The following is a 19,075-nucleotide window of genomic DNA, read 5'->3' as shown; positions in this document are numbered from 1 at the left end:
CTATGAAGGAACATTCTCTTCACATCAGATGATGATAAATTTGGGGAGGTTTTGCCACCACAAGATACAGGAGATTCCTTTTATTTTAACTTCTCCCTTACTTTCAAGGGCCCACTTGTATATCTTCATTTAGCATTGCAGTCACAGAATCCTTGATCACAGATTCAAGGTGAAATATATTAATTAGTCCCAATTCTTGGGTCCCATTGAACGAGACAAGATAGTTTTATACTCCCAACCCTGGACCTAGCCAGTGGCTGGATGGCAACTGGAGCAATTAAAAGGAGCATCAAATTGCTTTAAGTTACACCTCAATGGCCTGTTCCAGCAGCCAGGACACATTATTGCTCCAGCCATTAATGGCCAGTTCCTTGGGCATGCCCCATACACTGAGGAACATCAGGTAGAGCTGGTAAAACTCTCTGGAGGGGAAACCTCAAATAGCTGCTTAAACCAATTTAAAGATCCCTGTTTGCTACTTAAGCAATGCAAAAGGGGCAGATGGAAGCCTAGGACTTGGTCTTTTGTGTTGCAATGGATTGTCTTTACCAACACTATCATTGTAAATTATTCTCCAATTTATAATACAACTTTTTCTCAGCTACCAATGAAGACTCACCCAGACACTCTGGCCAAAGGAACAGCAGCAAGAGGATGCAACAACCTGTGGCTTTCATTCAAATTAAATTGATAAAGTTTATGCGTGAGGATGGGAGCCTGCAGGTTCTGTGGCAGCTGAGCTCTGAATAGTTGCTGTAGTCATTACTTTTCTCTACTTGGATTTTCCTTTTTGAGTGTTTTCTTTGACAAAGAGCATTGAGATTACAGTGACGAAATTTGCCAAAACACTACACAGAAAGAAAATATATGAACTATTACAACTAGCAAGCTATGTTAATCCCTGCTTTTATGGGATATAATAAAGCAAACTTGTCCAGCACACCTAACACAAAATCTCAAACACTGTTAGTTGATTTGATAAATTGCAAAAGAAACTGGCTTCTTTACGTGGCCTCTTTGCTGACAATGCAGATTTGTGATGCAGCACAATGAACAAAATTGCTCCATGCCTGCAGTCTGACCCATGCATGTGGACCTTTGCACAATCACTCAAAATTAAACAGGAGGTGCTGTACTGCATAGAGTAGTAAGGTGCTGTCTAGGACTAACTAAGATCATACAACTAAACTAATCTGGATGCCCTTTGGATGCCCACAAAGCAGCTAGGAATCTATTCCATCCAGATACTTATCACCCTCCATTCTCACTGACTTTGCTAGGGTTTTCTTGGCACAACTCAAGAGGCTCTCAGCAAATTGCAGCATCAGGCCCTTACCGCCTGTTAGAAAAGATAGAGCAAATATCACTTTGGAGTGTATGTAATTCTGTATTCTAGCATTCTCTGTTTTTATAGGGATGCTGTGCGCGTATTATTAATTTTGTGTGTATATTTTTCTCTTCATATTTCTAATTAAAAATCACTTTGAAATTATCTGTAAATCTGCCTTCCTTCGTACTGTGGATATGTGATTTTGCTGTCACTGCAGCTTGTAGCATAGCACTAACATGAGCATCTTATGTATGTGTGTAGATACCAACAAACTTTAAAACAATTTGTACCTGTTCTTATTGCTGTCTCCTTTGCTCACTTAAGATTATGTACTTTTCCTGTCAGTACAGTGAAGTCAGAAGAAAATAATGGCAATAAACTCTAAACTTTCAGATAGAAAAATGTGATATTTCTTATTTCCTTTGTAATTTACTACGCTAAGGATATAGAATTTTGCTGTCATCACACTGGAATGAAATTAGTGCCAAAGCTCAAATATGCCTGGACAAGCATTAAACAAGAAAAAAGCATAACTCCTATGCTTTTCCCCCTTTCGTCTTATTAATATACCTATGAATATGTGACATTTCTACCAGCGCTACGCAATATAAATGAAATAACTAACTAATAAATCCTCAAAGATTATTCAAGGGCCTAACTTCCATTATGGGTGTTAGGTGCCTGACTACTTTTGAGGATCTGGACCCTAGACACTACAAAACTTAGATAATAACAATAATTAATAATTGATAGAGCTGTTGTTCTCATTTTTGTTTGTTGACCTAATGGCAAAAGGACTCTAAGAACACTCATTTAGATCCCAGTGACATAGATATAGATTTAAAACCAAAACACCATTGAAAATATTAAATCTACATCCAAATTGGGCCAGATTACTGAGCCTTTACTCACAGTGGTGAGTACTTACTCATAAGAGTAGTCCCAATGTCAACAAGACCAACCTTATGAGTAATTGCTTACCAGTCAGTATAAGAGGTTCACTGTCTGGCCCTCGATTAGTAACCTTCTCTCCAAAGTTCTACATTGCTCCCGACATCCGTTGATTCCATCACCAACATTTAAAACAGGTAAGGAATTGGCGCAACTGAGCCCACAGCTGTTACTAACGCTATTAACATCTGCAGAAGAAACACAGAACTCCATCTGAGGATTGGTCCTGCTTTGAGCAGGGAGTGGACTAGATGATCTCTTGAGGTCCCTTCCAATCCTAATAATCTATGATTCTATGATCTCAGCAGGTAAAAAAAAAAAGCTCTTTTAAAGATTTATGATCTTGCTGTCTCAGTGCAGTTCCATGATATGATAAATCAAAATGCAGACTGACACTGCAGAGCCTCTGACAAAATATATTTATTTTATGTTATTTATGTTAAATGTTTGAAGCCAAGTTTTGCTCTTAGATACACTGGTGCCAACCCAGTAATTTAAACGGAATTATTCTGGAGTGGCCCAAGTGGAACTGTGAGCAGAAGCCGGTTTCTCCATTTACTTTATGCAATCTTTGCAGCTTTTATGCATAAAGAAGTGATATTCCTTCATTTTTACTCTGTAATCACATTTGTTTTGTCCTATTTTAATATGTGCTGCTGTGATTACTGAGATCAGACTGCAATACTGGGCAAAAACGTCTAAATGCTAGTGGGGAAAAACCCTCATATCTTGAAATACAAGACATATAACATATATTTGTGTGTGATTTCAACTCTCTCTTCTCTCTCCCATCCCTATCACTCAGCTCTAGCTCTAGAAAACATTTAACTCATGTGGACCCAAATGATCATCAGTTACTTGCCCTCTCCTTTCAGCCACATCAGGATACTCATTAAACATGTCCAACATATTCTGATTGATGTAATCGCAGGGAACTAAATCCTTTATACTGGAAAAACATCAGGCTCCTCTACACTTGAGGAATGTTGCTTAAAGACAGAATAAGAATCCTCTGCTGTCGGAGCCATATCCCTTTTTGGCTTAGGAAAAAGAGCTGCTTGAAAAAAACAAACAGCAAAAAGCTTTCACAAAAATATTTAATTGGAAAGGGTTTTTTATTTGTTGATTTTTTTTTCACTTTTCATTTGTTTATCGAAATGTCATCAAAAATTCTGACCAGCTGTATAGGAAATAATCCCTGTTAAGCTCTTTGACTGTCATGCTGCAAAAGCTCTTGGATACTGTACAACAGGCATCCATACTAAGTGACTTAGGTCCTTGTGCTCTAGTGTACTGGTGGACTCTGGCTCCCTCCTGAAGTCAGTGAGAGTCCAGGGGATTCGAGGCACCTAGGGACCCGTGCAACACTTTCAGGATCTGGGCCTACTGAATAAAGAGAGCTGTGAGGAAGAAACAATATGATTCATATTTAAAACACATATTTGAAATGGAATAAAATCTAAAAGCTGTACTGCTTTCCTATGCTATAGATTCTGAGTTGTTTTTGATATGCTGGAACAAACGTAATTACTGTAAGAATAAAAATGGGCTTCCATCAGGGTCCAGATGCATTCTCAGCTTGTTGCTGTCATATTTTGGAGTGGAATGCCCATAGTTTTGTATTTCACACAGAGATCACCTGCAGCTGACAAATACAATGAGCCAAATTCTGCTCTGAGCTACCTGAGGTAAATTCATAGTGACTCCCTGGCAACAAGTGAAGTCACTCTGGGTTTGTATCACTTCACTGAGAGCAGAATTCAGCCCACTGTATCTGACTGAAGAAACGGAGTCCAAGGACTTAATGGAAGTTTGTAGCAACTCCACTGAGTATGACAGAATAGAATTTGGCCTTGTGCTGTCTCTATTTTTAGATTACAGAGGTCTGGTGGAGGATTATGTAACAACATATTAGCAAGAGATTTTGAATAAAAGAGGCATTTGAACAAAATTAACTATCCCGAAGGGTGAGAGGGACATGTCTACTGTATTTTGAATGATTTTTGTAGTAGACAAAATTAGATTTGGAATTGTAAAAAATTGAACATATTCTGAATCCACTTTAACTTGATGGGTTTAAAACTATTCAAGCAACTAAAGCTTTTAAATGACTCTTTGAATTTTCATCAATACTAGATCTTCCCTCTCTGGTCTTGTCTGCTACAATGAAATGTTTGGGTGCAACTATTTCATCGTTACTACACCACCAGTGGAAGTGTTTGTGTAAACAGGGGCATACACACCATCATATCACTTAGACTGGTTGGGACAGGCTTAGAGAACATGATGGCAAAAATGCTGGTATCTTATTTACACTGTAACTCACCCCATTAATACCACTAATGAAATTGTATTGGTAGCACTGAATGATTCCCAGTCTAACACAGCCCTCCTGGACTCTTCAGTAACTAGCTCAACCTTAACATTCTCCATCAGCTTTCACTATCTAAGGAGTAAGTTATATAAAGACAGAAGGAAAATAGCAGTCTTCCTTCTGACACAGACACTGCTCACTACATTTCTCCTGAAAATCCCAACTGATAAACCTAAACCCTTGGCAATCACCAAAAAACAAAACAAAACCCACCATTATAGTGGAAGAAAGGTTGTTTTTTTTTTAACTCTGCTGGAGAAATATTAGAACTGAACAGAAAAGGAGACAAGAAGATCTGAGGGCATAGGAGAATGTGAAGATTTTTAATTAAGGGATTTCTTTTAATCACGTGAAGCAGAGAATTTGGTGCTACTTAGACAGGTGGGGGGAGGGGTAGAGAAAACTTATCCTATTTAAAACATTGTTGAGGGTGAATAGCACAGGGCCTGGTTAAAAAAAATTAAGACACACAGAGGACATCTTAGAAAAGACAGGAAGTCCTGCAACAATATTATACAACGATCTAGAACAAGAACTAGACCTTGCAGAAATCAGAAAGAAAAGGAACTGCAAAAGAAAGCAATGGCATGATTTAGAATCAGATAAGGAGTAAGGAACCAAAGCATAAGAAGTGAATACAAAACAGAAGGGGCAGGGTTCTAGAGAGAGAAAGAAAAAGAGACAAGACAAATAGGAGAGTGATATAGCAGTAGTATACAAAACACAGTCACCCCTCCTTTCCTCAGAACACCTTCCTTAATGACATTCTAGTTCCTATTAACTCCCCTTGAACCAGGGCTGCCTTTTTACAAGAATTTTTCCCAGCATGCCTTTATGAGAGTCAGCCCTTTAAATCTAACAGAGTCAAGCAGTTGCAGTCCTAAGTAAGCCACTTTTGCAACTGCTTGCTACATCTTCTTCTAATTCGTAAGAACTCTTGATTCTTGTGATTTCCCTTGGTTTTTCCCTTTCCTATTCCTGAGGAGATGGGTACATCCTTATGCCAAACCACCAGGGTGGAAGTGGAGCAATATTCCACAGGTATAAACAGTGATTGCTGACTCTCTGAAGATACCAACTCTGAAGTTCTGCTTGGGGAGAAGTTCTATGCACTGCTGTCTGTAACCTTTTTAAATTTGGAGACTTTTGTATAGGGCTTATATTGTTTGCTTGGTTGGATTTTGCTTCTTTCCTAGTTTTAGATGCCATGTATTATTTGTAAATAGCTCTGTTAAGGAAAATATTTGTAGACTGTGTTTCTTAGATATTTTACTACTCACTTGCTGGCTTTTATTGCTAAAATGGTGAAAAACGAGGGAAGTATTGATTGTACTTACTTCTACAGTTGTTTGTGGTTTAAACCCTTGAGAGGGAAACTTTACAGAGTGCGAATTTCAAACTTCTTTGTTTTGTTTATTGATTTCTTCAAGGTCAGACTTTTAGCCTGTGTTCAGATTGGGCTATAATGGTATGGAGAATATGTAAATCCCTTCAGTGGCTGTGGGAGCTGCCAGGCTTTTTAGACTCAAGCCCTGGCATGACTGGGAAAGCAGCTATGTGGAGCAATGTCCTCAGCAGCAGGGCTCTCACTTCCTTTACTTTGTAGCATCTGTTGCAGAGTCACCCCACAGCAGACTATGCAGAGGAGGGCAAACTGCAAAAAGACACGTGCTGTAATTGCTCAGTATGAAGTTAAACTGTCTGAATATGGGCCCTGTTTTGGGGAAGCTGAAACTCCTCTGTGATCTGCACTAGAGCTTGAAGATAGAGGAGTCCCTCTGTGAAAGGCAGTGGTTCTGTACCTTATATGGGTTTTGCACCATTCTGACTTCACAGTAAGAGAGAGCAGAATCCTACCCAAAACCTTGGATTGTAAATTTCTGAAACCCAATATGAGGACTTTGAGAACTGATGAAGAGGCTGAGAATAATGAAAGTGCTGATTGGATTTTGGTATTTGATTGAACATTTGCAACATGAATGTAATGTTCTTTTCACTAGAGACTCTTGAGTTCTGCTAAACTCTCTGTTCTTTGGGAGCTGAGGGCACTCAGCACCTTGAGGATCAGGCTCATGATGCCTTTGGCAACCAGTGCTGTGGGTGGGCCTCCTCACTGCAACTTCTGGGAACAACAAATAGGAACTACGTCAGACAAGTTTTCCTGCCAGGCCTCCTTGAGCCACCTTGTCTTATTCAGATTCCACTGCATGTATTGGTGTCTTCAAAAAAAATGAGGCAAAAATTTGTCTACCTATGAACAGGAGTTGGATCTTCTAATATAATTTTTTTCTTCTGGGATCTCAGAATTTTAATGACTGCAATACTTAAGTAAGTGTTTTACTGGATATAATTTGATGTCTCTGCCTACTGTGTTTGGACTCTAAATTGTGTAAAATTATATTTTTCCCTTCTCCAAGAATGCAGGATTTTATGGACCATTATCACATTGTTCTTTTCTCCTCCTTCTGTCCTCTTTGAATTAATTTCATTGTTTATATATAACGGACACTCTATAGATCATATTACATTTTCTTTATATATTTGGGTCTTTAAATGGAACAAATGATGAAGAGCATTATTCAGGGACTCAGACCCGAAATGTCTTTCCAGTTTAGGGTTCTTATTCTAAGATAGGGATGTGCTTTTTGTTAATATTTTCTTTTGCTATGTCATGTCAGGTGATCTATTTAACTTAGTATTTTGATATTTTCCTGAGTGATTTCCTGTGAAAAAGCTATATTTGGGGAAAAAAAAAGGAGGGAGGGCTTAAAACCTTTTAAAGTGCTCCTAGTCTTTAAATCTGTAGCATTTTACCTTTGTAGCATTAATTTGCTGTTATAATATATTGCCCATAGGATATATAATGTCCTCGGTCAAATAATAATAATTCAGTCATAACAACTAAGCCTTTCTCAAATGTCATGACATTTGAAAAAAATTATTTCATCTGAACATTAACAAATATATTATCTGCTTTTGTTGTAAGTTGTGATGAGGCAAGTTATTATTAAGGTTTCCTTAGAATAATAAAAATGTAAATATTCAACATGCACATCTAGATTTACTTTACGCTTATTTATTTACAAGTTTCCTCAAAATTGAAAATCTACTTTTTCATTATCCATTATGGCAAACTTCTGCAAACTCTATCACACAGGACTAGCTTTGCTCAAGTCAGTCTTGCTTGAGTTTTTTTGGGGAAGTTCTTTAACCTCATTTTACACAATCTGGGCAGGAAAAAACTCTGTTTTCTGAGTTGTAATGTGTGATACAGTTTCTTTAAATTTTTATGAAAGACAAAAGATGTTATGAGAATAATCTGCTTTTCTTTATTTTGTCTGTCTTTTCTGTAGTCTCCTGTTTCTTCCCAATGCTAAAACAAATCTTTATTAAAATGCACTGCGGGCTTGCCTAGACACACAGTTAGTGTGCGGCAAGCTGCAATATAAATCTATAGTATGCTAGTTGTCCATATACACCCTGCTACCATGCAGTAAAAGTTCCCTAGAACACTTTAATCTACTCTGCTTTACAGAAGTATATTAAAGCATGCTAGGGGATGGCCTACTGGTGCACTGTAGACTTGAACCCCAGTTTGCCACACGCTGTTTTTCTAGACAAGCCATGAGATTTATGAGCCCAATTCTTCTGCCACTGATGTCAAGGAAATGTTGTTTTTTATTTCAATGGGGAGCAGCAACAGTAACAGGCTGTACAACTACACCTTTGTTAGTAAATGTACCCTACTACTTTTTAAATGGTTTGAGATACACCTAACCTATTACAGTTTAAGTTGTACTAAAGTATATTTAAATAGAAATGTTTTAGCTAGGGACTTTGAGATTTGACATGGAGAAGCAGGATGGCTTTGTGGTTAAGGCAGTGGAATTGTATTCAAGAGAACTGGGTTCAGTTGTGCTACCCACTTTCTGGGTCACCCTGGGCAAGTCCCTTAATCTTTATGTGCCTCGGTTCCCTATCTGTAACCGGAGATGACGATAATGTTAACTTAGCTTGGATTAGTGTTGTGCATATAAATAAACTGAAGTTGGTGATAATGCAGGCTATAGCATTAGTTAGGGAGACTTGGTAGGGAAAATATTTAAAACCAATTTTCAACCATTTAACATATCTTGCTATTGATAAAAGAAAGTATTTCTGTCTCTCTAATGTGCTGAATATTTACCCCTCTTCCTTTAAAACTGTATCTCTGTGTCTTTCTCAAAGCTTCCGCCAACACAGCTCTTTATGCAAGTAACAGATGCCAAGTTTATGTAAAAGCTAATTCTCCTTCCCCCAACTGACCCACTTATGGTATGTATATTACAGTGATCCAGTAACCATCTAGCCAATGCATGCTCTCACTCTTTTTTGAACAGTGCCCTGCAAATTCTGCAATCTTACTATGATGTAGTCTGCATACTGGTGATTATTTCCCTGAATCACAGTACTTACAGCATTGCTTGAAGAAAGTATTTGTGTGTAACACTCTAATGTTGTTTTTCTTTAATTATTTTGCTTTATATAAATAAGAATGACTGAAGAAGAATATCTCCACTTAATACAAACAACTACAAATGAACTGCTTTCACCTGTTGACGTTAGAGCAATAACTTCCTTGACATTTGAATTGATGTGACTCAGTTATGTAATCTGTTCCAGACTAAGATCACTTTAACATTGTTCAATTGTTTTGCATTCACTACTTTGGCTGTCTCATCCTATATGATGCTTATTATTAGAAAAATGAGCAATTACCGAGATAATCTCGTCCTCTGCTGGTACAGTTGCTGCTGATAGTGCTGCTGCTAGTGCTGCTGCCCGGGCTGCCTTCCTCATTGCTCTCTGAGTCTGAAGATTGGTAAAGTAGTTGACAGCTGCAAACTCGATAAGTGCAGAGAAGACAAAGGCAAAGCACACAGCTATGAACCAATCCATGGCAGTAGCATAAGACACCTTGGGCAAAGAGTGGCGCGCACTGATGCTTAAAGTGGTCATTGTTAGAACTGTAGTGATCCCTTTAAAATAACAGAATGAAAATTAAGGTATTAGGATTTTGCTTATATCCATATTGCTTATAAATTGTTATAAATATATAGATTACACTTCCTATTGTTTCATTACTATGCTCCCTATCAGCTGATTAACAGATTGCAAAATACTCTTTGTGCTTCAAACAGTTCATATTTGTATATCTAACCATAGTGAATAAGCCATCCTAGATTGTATGCCATATTTTAAAATGGTACACAAATGTAAAGTGAAGATACTCACTGGCTGGGTAAGTGTTCTTTCTAGAATGATGCTAAAACATGGATATAACAGCATGCCTGGAAGCACCACTTTCTAGAGAAGGTAGTTGTAGGAAGGCAAATCCCATATAAGAAGGAAAGAGCTCAGCTTTCAAAAACCTATTTTATCTATGGGTTAGTGAGCACTATCTATTGCAATAATCCAGGTTAAAATACTATAGTTTAGTAACATGTAATTTCAGCATCCTTCTCCACCCATCCCACTTTGAGGTTACATTGAAGGGACATAAGGTGTCATGCAGAACTCCCAAGACTAGTGGCAGGATAGCTTCCAAGATCAATGTTCACTCTTTACAGTGGCAGGTGGGTCTGAGGATACCTTATACTGAAGTAAATAGATTGCCGAACACTGCTTCTCTCCTCCAATGATCAGGAAAGGGTGGGTGGGAGGTAGAAAATGTTATGTTATGTTGTATTGATCATCAATATGCTATGACTGATGCTGAGCAATGAGAATGCAGTGTCATCACATACTGATGTAATACCTCACTGCAGCCTCTGGACTATGTGAGTAGATTATTTTAGGGTTCTCTCTGCAACTCTCTCTCAAGATGCAGCTTGTCAACTATCTGCAGTTGAGTACCACTGTTCCAATGTCATAATCTAACATGTTGTTAATAAAATGCAAATAGAAGATTAAAAAAAAAACAATATCTCCTGTCCCCAAAATTTGGCAGACATTTTTATAACAGAAATATAAATAAGTCTGAGGTATAATTCAGTGTGAAAAGTCCATGACTCACATATGCACATGGGTGAAGTTTTCAAGATTATATGTGCTGAGATTAGAACATGGTCGTGTGCTATTTAACAATATTTAGTAATGTAATGATGGATTCAGTGTCTGTATAAATACTTATCAGTACTGGAATTTAGATATTAGGAATCTGGCAGATTCCTATCAGTAAGGGCTGCATGATTTTAGAAGATGATTTTCTTGAAATGCTCTGGACTGACAAAATCTGCCTTATCTCACAGAATGCCAAAACACAGTTGAAAAAATTGTACAATTGATATTTGTTTATCTTTGGCTGTAGATTTTAAATATTTCTCAGTAAGATTTAAGAGAGTTCAGTTAACATCACTGTAAAACTCATTTTATTTCACTACTTGCATTATAAAATTTTGCTTTAAGAATCTTTCCACGTCTGAGATTTTTATGAATAGGATAGCTCAAAGGTCATATTCTGGCTCCCAGTGTGATACGAAAACAAGAGAAAGCTGATCGTATCTATCTGTGCATAAGATTTTCCATTCTGAATCTATTAGCTAAATATTCATGTAGAGGGGACTCATTGTGAGGACTCTGAGACAGACATGAATCTGGATGAAGTGGTGAGACCATGAACACAGTGGGTGTGAGCTAAAGGATAACTTGCATATGACTCTTAATGGGACATACTTAGAAATACGCATGTTCTTTATTCCACTCCAGGCTGTGAGTAATATATATATATATATATATATATATATATATATATATATAGGGAAGCGCATATTGGGAATCCACTGCCCTTTTTGAGTACATAGCAGTACAGAGGAGTATTACTGTACTTGAGATGGTTCTGCCTACCACACTGTTTCTTTCAGAAGTTTCTAGCAAGCAGACCTTTATGACCCCTGCTTCCCCTTCATCTTGGGATCATAGCATTCCTTATTTTTGTAGACTGTAATCTTGCACCCTTTTGAGGGATTCAATCTGCTTACAATGTTGCCCCATTTATATAATATTGGAATTGGTTTTTGCAAACTAGCTTTAATCTCCCATCATTAATTTCTCCTTTCCTCCCTCTTTAAATCTTTAATTTGGGGAAATTCAGATGACTTTTCAAGCCAAATTCACTTAGATAATAATTATAACATCAATATTTTCCAATGTTATACATAATGGGATGTTAGATCTTCCATTTTAAACCTCTGATTTGTCACTGGGTCTGATAATTTGCTCTAGGTAATAAGGAACTGAGCCTGCAATCATTTTGCAGGTGAAACTCTCTGGAGTCAAAGGAGTTTTCTCCGAATAAAGACTGCAGGTTCAGGCTGTAATGGGGATAAATCCTTCAGTCCTTGCCCTGCAGAAACTTTCAGTATAGTCATTGGACTGAATGTCCTGAGTTAGGACTGATGGAGTTGGTATATTTTTTGTACAAAGTGTCAGGCTTGCTATTACTATTTTTTCAGCAAAACTGGCAATGGCACTTGCATTTACTGTGTTTTCTAAGAATATTCCTCTGTTGCTAATTCTGTATTTACTCTTCAGTCTGAAATGGCTCATAAGACTGTCATTTCAGATGTTTGTAAATATTTTTTAAAAAATCAGTCTGAAGACCTATTTACCCAATAGACTGAGCAATTCCAAATCACCCATTCAGCCTGTCAGGTGAATAGTATACATTTCACCAACTATGCCATGATATGCTTCCGATCATCTGTAACTGTTCCATGAACTACGCAGTACTGGGAGTGTTATATTATGATGTCGGATTGTCAACCCACATTTGTTCTATACACACTGCACTTCAATAGCAATACAGCACCCTTTAAAATCTATTATATCAACTCATCCCAGTATCTGTTTATTCTTTATAGTTCTGTCTGAATACTTAAGACAATAAACATTAATTTCCAAATTTTCAAAAGTGGTCTCTAATTTTAGGTTCCACATTTTTGTTGGGATTGTAAGATTCCACACTGCAGTTGGGATTGTAAGAATGAAGAAGCATGCACAACTCTATTTCAAGTCAATGAAAGTTGTGTGCGCTTGGCACTTCTAAAAATTGGGCCCAAGGTGTCCAGTGGCTCTAACATGCACATGAGTAGCTGTACATATATTAATAGTTCCACTGCAGTTAAGGGAGACCCATAAAAGCCAATCCTCCTGTCCCCTGAAGTTGGGCAACCAACATTTTTGAAAATATGACCCTAGATCCTGTGATCTTAGTATAAAAGGCAAATACAGAAGTTTGGTCTGTACAAAGACTACAGGACTTGGCTCCAAGGAATTTACAATAATATATCTAGAGCTGGTTGAAAAATGATATTGGGGAAAATGTGTTAAAATTTACAATTTTTCCCCATTTTTCACTGTAAATATTTTTGATGAGAATTTTTTGTCCAGCTCTAATTATACTCCAGTCCTTCTCAACCATTTGGTTGGTGGAAGTTCTGTCTTTGAGGTTGATGGGCACAGTACAGGTCCAAAATTAAGAATGAAGTAAACAGAAGAAGAGTCTAACTTACAAAAGCCAAATATATATATGAGGATCCAAAATATAAAATTGATAGTCCACCCTTTAGCCCAAGCCATTGGAGAGAAGGCAGCCCAATATCATGAGAGACAGGCAGATAAGAGAGCTTGTGATGGGGGTTTTTGTTTGCGTTTTGTCACTCTTTTAACATAACTTTTCATAGACTTCTCCAATTTAACACTATATATTTAATTTTCATTAGTTTTATTGGTAAACCTTTCTTTTAATCTAAGTATTGATTTTAACAGAAAACAAATCAAGAGAAAACCTCTGTTCTCAAATCTGAATGGTGGATCTTAACTCTAAAACTCTCCGTGCACAGTTGCCTGGAATGTCTATGGATACCACACAACAGAAACAGTCAAAATTGACCATGTAAATTTTCTGAGAACAGATTTCTGTTCCTAGTACAATTTTTTTAACATTATTTATTTGGTTTCAATACAATTATTTATTTTTGTTCCCTGGGATCCATTAGTTTTTTCTTTCTCTACTTAAAAACAAATTCCCATCACACTACAGTAGCTGTTCAATACAGTGGATTCAATACAACAAATGAATTTCATGGTAAAAACGTTAATACCAGCCACAGTTCTTGCTGGAACAGATTCTTTGTTGATCCAAAACACAACCTGAGATAGGACTACAGTCATGGTGCATGGAATATATGTCTGAATGAGATAGTAGCCTATTTTCCTTTGCAGATGAAAATAGAGCAGTTGAAGTGAATATTCACCTGCAACAAACAAGCAATGAAAGGTGATGAATAAATGGAATCATGACATGAGCTGTTGCAGAGACTTTAACACAGCATACCAAAAACTGTTCTAGCTGGAACAGACTCCTTATTAATCCAGAAAGACACCTGAGAAAGAATGACTGTCATAATGCAGGGAGTATAAATCTGTATCATGAAGTAGCCCATCTTCCTTTGCAAGTGGAAATAAACTGTCATTATTACGTATTCACCTGTTAGGAGACAAGTATGTCAGCGTTATTTTGGCAATATATGAATGAACATTACTGGAGTAAACTTTGGAATGTCTTATATTAATATGTTGTGTTTTGAGGAAAGCAGTGGTGAATAATGGGCCTCCTACTATATGATAAAGTTTAGCTGATCAATAGAAGCTAAAGTGAATCAACTGAGATAAAGAGAAAAGGTAAATCAGTTATTACTTTGATATGTTGTTCTGCTATTGAAAAAGCAGTGTTCCTGAAAGTTACATTAAACTTTGCCCGCCTATGAGCAATATGTTGAAAATCAATCTTTTGCAGGAAACAAACAAAACATTTTCAGCCAATTTAGTTAGGGGAAGAAGAGTAAACAGTTAAGAGATAAAAAGGAAAGCAATTAGTTGGTTTCCAATGAGTGTTTTCTAATGTGTCAATTCTACATGAGGCTATGTCTTACCTGTGTTAGATTTAATTGTTTCACTAGACACTGTTTGTCCTATAAGATCATACTGGAGGAGACTGGAAGACTCTTGTGGTACTTCTACTGAATACAGAGGTCCCTTTTTCCATGTGTAAATGATTTCACTTTTTGGATAGGCATCTGGGGTATCATAGAGGAAAAAATCAAGAGTATTAATTATATTACAGTAGTGCCCAATGGCCAAAATAAATATTATGGCCCCACTATGGTAGGTGTTGTACAAATAAGGACACTTGGTCCCTACCATTACAAACTCTTTCTAATCTAATTAAAATTCAATTCTAATTAAGATTCAGCTCCTGAGCATAACAAACAGGATGGGGGGACAGGAATGATGAGGGTAATAGTAATAATAGCTTCTCCTTCTCAACCTTCCTCTTCGCCCTGGCTCCCATGTAGCTAGCATCTCCACAGGACCCTTTTCGCCCATTTAGCCACATAGGAAGGGCAGACAGTGCTCATGCCCAGGCTGAGAACCCATAACATAGACTAATAACATGCCTCAGCTTGAGGGTTTTGAATTACATTAAGGTTCTTTTTTATTCTAATTTTAAAATTCCCTATCAATTCATAATGCATTGTGCTCCCTCAATATTTATCTTGTTTCCCTCCATAAATAAAAGGTGATCTTGTCCCCATGGCCTTTGTATTTATTTTCCCTCTGTGCTACATAGACTACAACCACCACCCATCTACCTACCATTAAAGGGGCTTATTAAGAAACATAAACTATCACTATGGCTCCCTGGGAGGATGGGTCCCCCTCTCTCTACATAAGCCTCCTCTTGATGTGGTATATCTGCCACACATGTGGGTCTCTGAGACTGTCAGGGCCCTGAGAGGTATCCCACTCACTCTGATATTGCCCACAGTAGAGAGGTGGTTCCCTCCAGCTGAGGGCAGAAAGTCTGTTGATTGCAAGTGGTCATTTCAGCATAGTTCTTCATTCAAAATATACCAGTTTCTTTAATAAGTGAGAGCATATAAAGATAACCTTTCTTCACTGCTAAAACAGCAGATTTGTTTAAAAGGTACCAGCATACACTTGACTGTGTCAGAATAACAAAAAAACACAATACAGTTTATAGCCATGAGCTTGCAATGAGATCCACTAGCCTGGATTCCACTGACTATGCAAAGTCCTAGTACTAGTGGTATGCATGAACAGATTCTGATGTGGGATATGGGCCTATAGTTAATTAACTCCTATTAAGGACCCCATTTTCAAGTTCTTAAAGTCACTAACAGGCCCTACATCCTGTTGTTCAAATATGAATAAATATATTAAAAAATCTGAAACTTTTACAAAAAACTTACAGCTCCCAAACTTCAGTGGACAAGCATGCCCATCCATAGGGAAGTTTACCAGCCGCATGGGACAATCAGCATTAATGGTCAGTCTAAAATACATTAAAATAAATTGTACTGAGTTCCTTCATTAACAGTTGAAAACAAGTTCAACAGGAAACAGCACAGCAGAATCTTACCTCATCGTGTAGAGAATAGTTCCATTCTGCATAATTCTGAAAAGTTTGTTAGGAGTTGTCATATTATGAGCAATTGACTTTTTTCCATTTCTAAAAAAGGTGTCTGGTGTCCAGATCTTACTGACCATTAAATTGTTCAATCTAAGAATTTCAGTTGGCCCACTAAACTTCAACCTCTCATCAGTCCAAGTCTGCCGAAAGAAAACATCCATTGTGTATTCCTACAGGAAAACAAATCAATCATAGGTCATGGCCAAAAGTACTGACCTAATATAACTCAGTGGAGGACACAACACAGGTGGTAATACATTTCATTCACCACTGCTTAATCGCTTTAATCCTATTATCATTAAGTAGTTGCTAAAAAAAAGTCAGTCTATGAGAAAAATATCCTATTTTCTTACTATTTTAATAAAGAGCTGTGAATTAATCATTGAACAGATAATTTGATATGAATACAAAGAAAGTTCATTTTGCTCTCACAAAACACAATTTAATTCAAATGACTGCTGTTGTAAAGAGATACAAATGTCTAGTTTTATATGTCTTATGACTGCTACAAGAAACTCTCAGTACTTAGTGACAGTGAACAAAAAAAGACACCCTCAATATCTCTTATGCAAATTGTTTTGCATATTTGCGACAAAAATCTTATACATATTCATTAGTGTGATTACACAGCATGTCAAGTTACTTCATAGTGCTATTGCAAATTAATGCTTACAAAAACTTTTTCTAATGTTCATGTCAAACTTTTCAAGGAGCCTCTAAAGTTAGTCTCCTCAATCCATATTTAAGCACCTAAACAAGTTACTCAGAAGCCCAAATATAGACACCTAACAGTAACCGCCCAAGTTAGAGAATACACAGCCACTGTGACTCATAGCTGGAGAGCGAACACCATTTCTAGAATGCAAATATACTTCATGGTTATTTGGGGAGCATGGGAAATGGTTTAGTTTCGATGGGTTAAACTCTTGCTATTGGTTTCAATGTACGTTCTTGTAAACGTATAACTTTTATAGGAGTCTGCAGCTACCTGTGTTCGGGTACCACACCTTATAGCTTCGACTGCTTTACTGAGAAAAGGAAAAGGTGGAAATCATCAGTATTCCCGAATTACTCCTGTCTTTATTTTACTATTAGTCTGTTTCCTAACACGCAGCCCTGCTGTAAAGCTCTGTATTGTAGCACACGTGCCTAAAATCTTCTTAATGGTGCTTATGCATCTTTAACCAAGCCTTCCTTTCATTCAACACTCAGTAAAGCAACGGTCGCTCTCGTTGCCTTAGCTTGGGAAACAAACTTATTTGCAACCCATTCCTCTCAAATGTTCTTTGCAAATGCTGCCGAAATTGCCTGGCCAGTTAGGTTGACACCATTGTGGAACTCGCTCTATGGGACCCAGTAGTAAAATGCTCTCTGCTCGGTCCCTCAGAGGCAGGGATTGTCAAGAAGATTAAACCCTAGTAATCTGCTCTAATGACAGTCCACTCAGATGCCACCTTAATGAATCCTGGAAAACAAGACCGGGGCCGGGGACAAGCGCAGCTCCCATGCTGGAAAGATCCCACGGTTTGTGCGGCGAGAATGTCAAAAAAAAAAGGGAACTGTTACCGAGCCCTTGGTGTATGTAATTTATAATGAGTCTTACCATCTCCACGTCTGACACGGGACCGAAGCTGGTCACATAGATATCCGTTTTGACTTCTGTAACAGCACCTAGCGGACATTCAAACAAGCTCTGAGCACCGCCAGGGTCACAAGCGAAGAGATGTATGCTATCGACAGGATTTCACTCAGCAATCCGCCTACCCACAGCACCTTGTCCAGGACATTAGCGTGGCCCTGGGGCACAGCAACACTGCTGTGGAGGAACTTGTTCCCTAGTGCATTACAAAACAAACGGGGTGTACGCAGGGAACAATGTTCACTTTGACCTTCTGCTTCTGGATTGTGTAAATCAACAGCAATTGTTTCTCCTGTAAACAACTCCATTCTGAAGGGGTAATTCAGATGCAAACTTTCTCGTCTATATTGAAGGGGGTAGGGGGAGGACACCTTCCACTGCTGTGACTTTCCCTAGGAGAAGGGGGTAGGAATTCAGGGCATGCAACTGTTTCCTCTCTAAAATCGATTTTGGACACAGGGAGAGGGGAGAGCTACAGTTAAAGATACTGGGTTTCCTCTACCTCCAAATCCAGGTCGGAGCCTGTTGTCATATCCATCCAACAACTTATCCAGAATTCGGGTGATGTTTTCAGAGTACAGTTTCCCTTCATCAGTCTGGCTCCCCAGCGCCTTGTCTACACTGCAATTAACACATCAACAATGCCATCGTCCAGCCAGTCCTTCCCTTTCCGTGCAAAGTCAACAGTTGCTTTTTTTTAGCCAGGGTCACGGAAATACAGCAGGAAACATACACCCCGCCACCCATCCCCTTTTCCCCATTGACTCGACTCCGGGCAGGGCACTTGGGTTGCTTAGTCTGTGATTGTCTTTAGTATTGTTTAAGAGCTTACTCACCAGAGAGTAATGCACATCCAAGAGAACAACCAAGCCATGCTTCAGCACTGCGGTCGGGACTCCCGGATAGCCTTCTGCCTAGTTAACTGGAGCAAGTTCCACAGTCCATCTTTTCCTCTCTCCCCTGGGAATGCCCGGGGCTTTATGATCTAAAAATGCAGTTGTGCGGGTGGAGTTGTTTGTTTTCTCCCTCTTCTGGTTCTGCACCCTCTTGTGCGTGTGTGTGCGCGCGGTTTGATTTCCACGCCGCGGTTCAGCCTCGTCTGACTGTTTCAGTTGGGGAATTAGAGTTTGAAGGGACGGTGCACGGTCGGAGAGCAGTGACAATAATCGAATAAGGCATTAGGGGAGATTAAAAGGAAGAAATCCACTGCTAGTTTTGGCATGGAATTAGCAGGGACCCGTTAGG

General features: G+C 38.3%; 1 protein-coding gene across 3 annotated transcripts in view; it reads right to left on the bottom strand.

The window, feature by feature from the left end:
• Nucleotides 1-18,723, bottom strand: part of GABRA6 (gamma-aminobutyric acid type A receptor subunit alpha6) — a 30,483-nt gene extending 11,760 nt beyond the window's left edge. For all 3 annotated transcript variants that reach the window (XM_050962732.1, XM_050962734.1, XM_050962733.1), the window contains exons 1-8: nucleotides 18,667-18,723; nucleotides 18,333-18,451; nucleotides 17,795-17,862; nucleotides 16,141-16,361; nucleotides 15,971-16,053; nucleotides 14,630-14,773; nucleotides 14,032-14,184; nucleotides 9,414-9,673 (exon numbers count right to left, since the gene is read on the bottom strand). In XM_050962732.1, the coding sequence (XP_050818689.1) occupies nucleotides 9,414-9,673; nucleotides 14,032-14,184; nucleotides 14,630-14,773; nucleotides 15,971-16,053; nucleotides 16,141-16,361; nucleotides 17,795-17,862; nucleotides 18,333-18,451; nucleotides 18,667-18,704 (1,086 nt within the window). In that variant the 5' untranslated portion in view covers nucleotides 18,705-18,723. The remainder of the gene's footprint in view (nucleotides 1-9,413; nucleotides 9,674-14,031; nucleotides 14,185-14,629; nucleotides 14,774-15,970; nucleotides 16,054-16,140; nucleotides 16,362-17,794; nucleotides 17,863-18,332; nucleotides 18,452-18,666) is intronic.
• Between the last annotated feature and the right edge of the window lie 352 nt (nucleotides 18,724-19,075).

This window comes from Gopherus flavomarginatus, chromosome 7 (assembly GCF_025201925.1).
Source record: "Gopherus flavomarginatus isolate rGopFla2 chromosome 7, rGopFla2.mat.asm, whole genome shotgun sequence".
Taxonomy (NCBI): Eukaryota; Metazoa; Chordata; order Testudines; family Testudinidae; genus Gopherus; species Gopherus flavomarginatus.
This window is presented reverse-complemented; position numbering and strand designations above follow the sequence as displayed.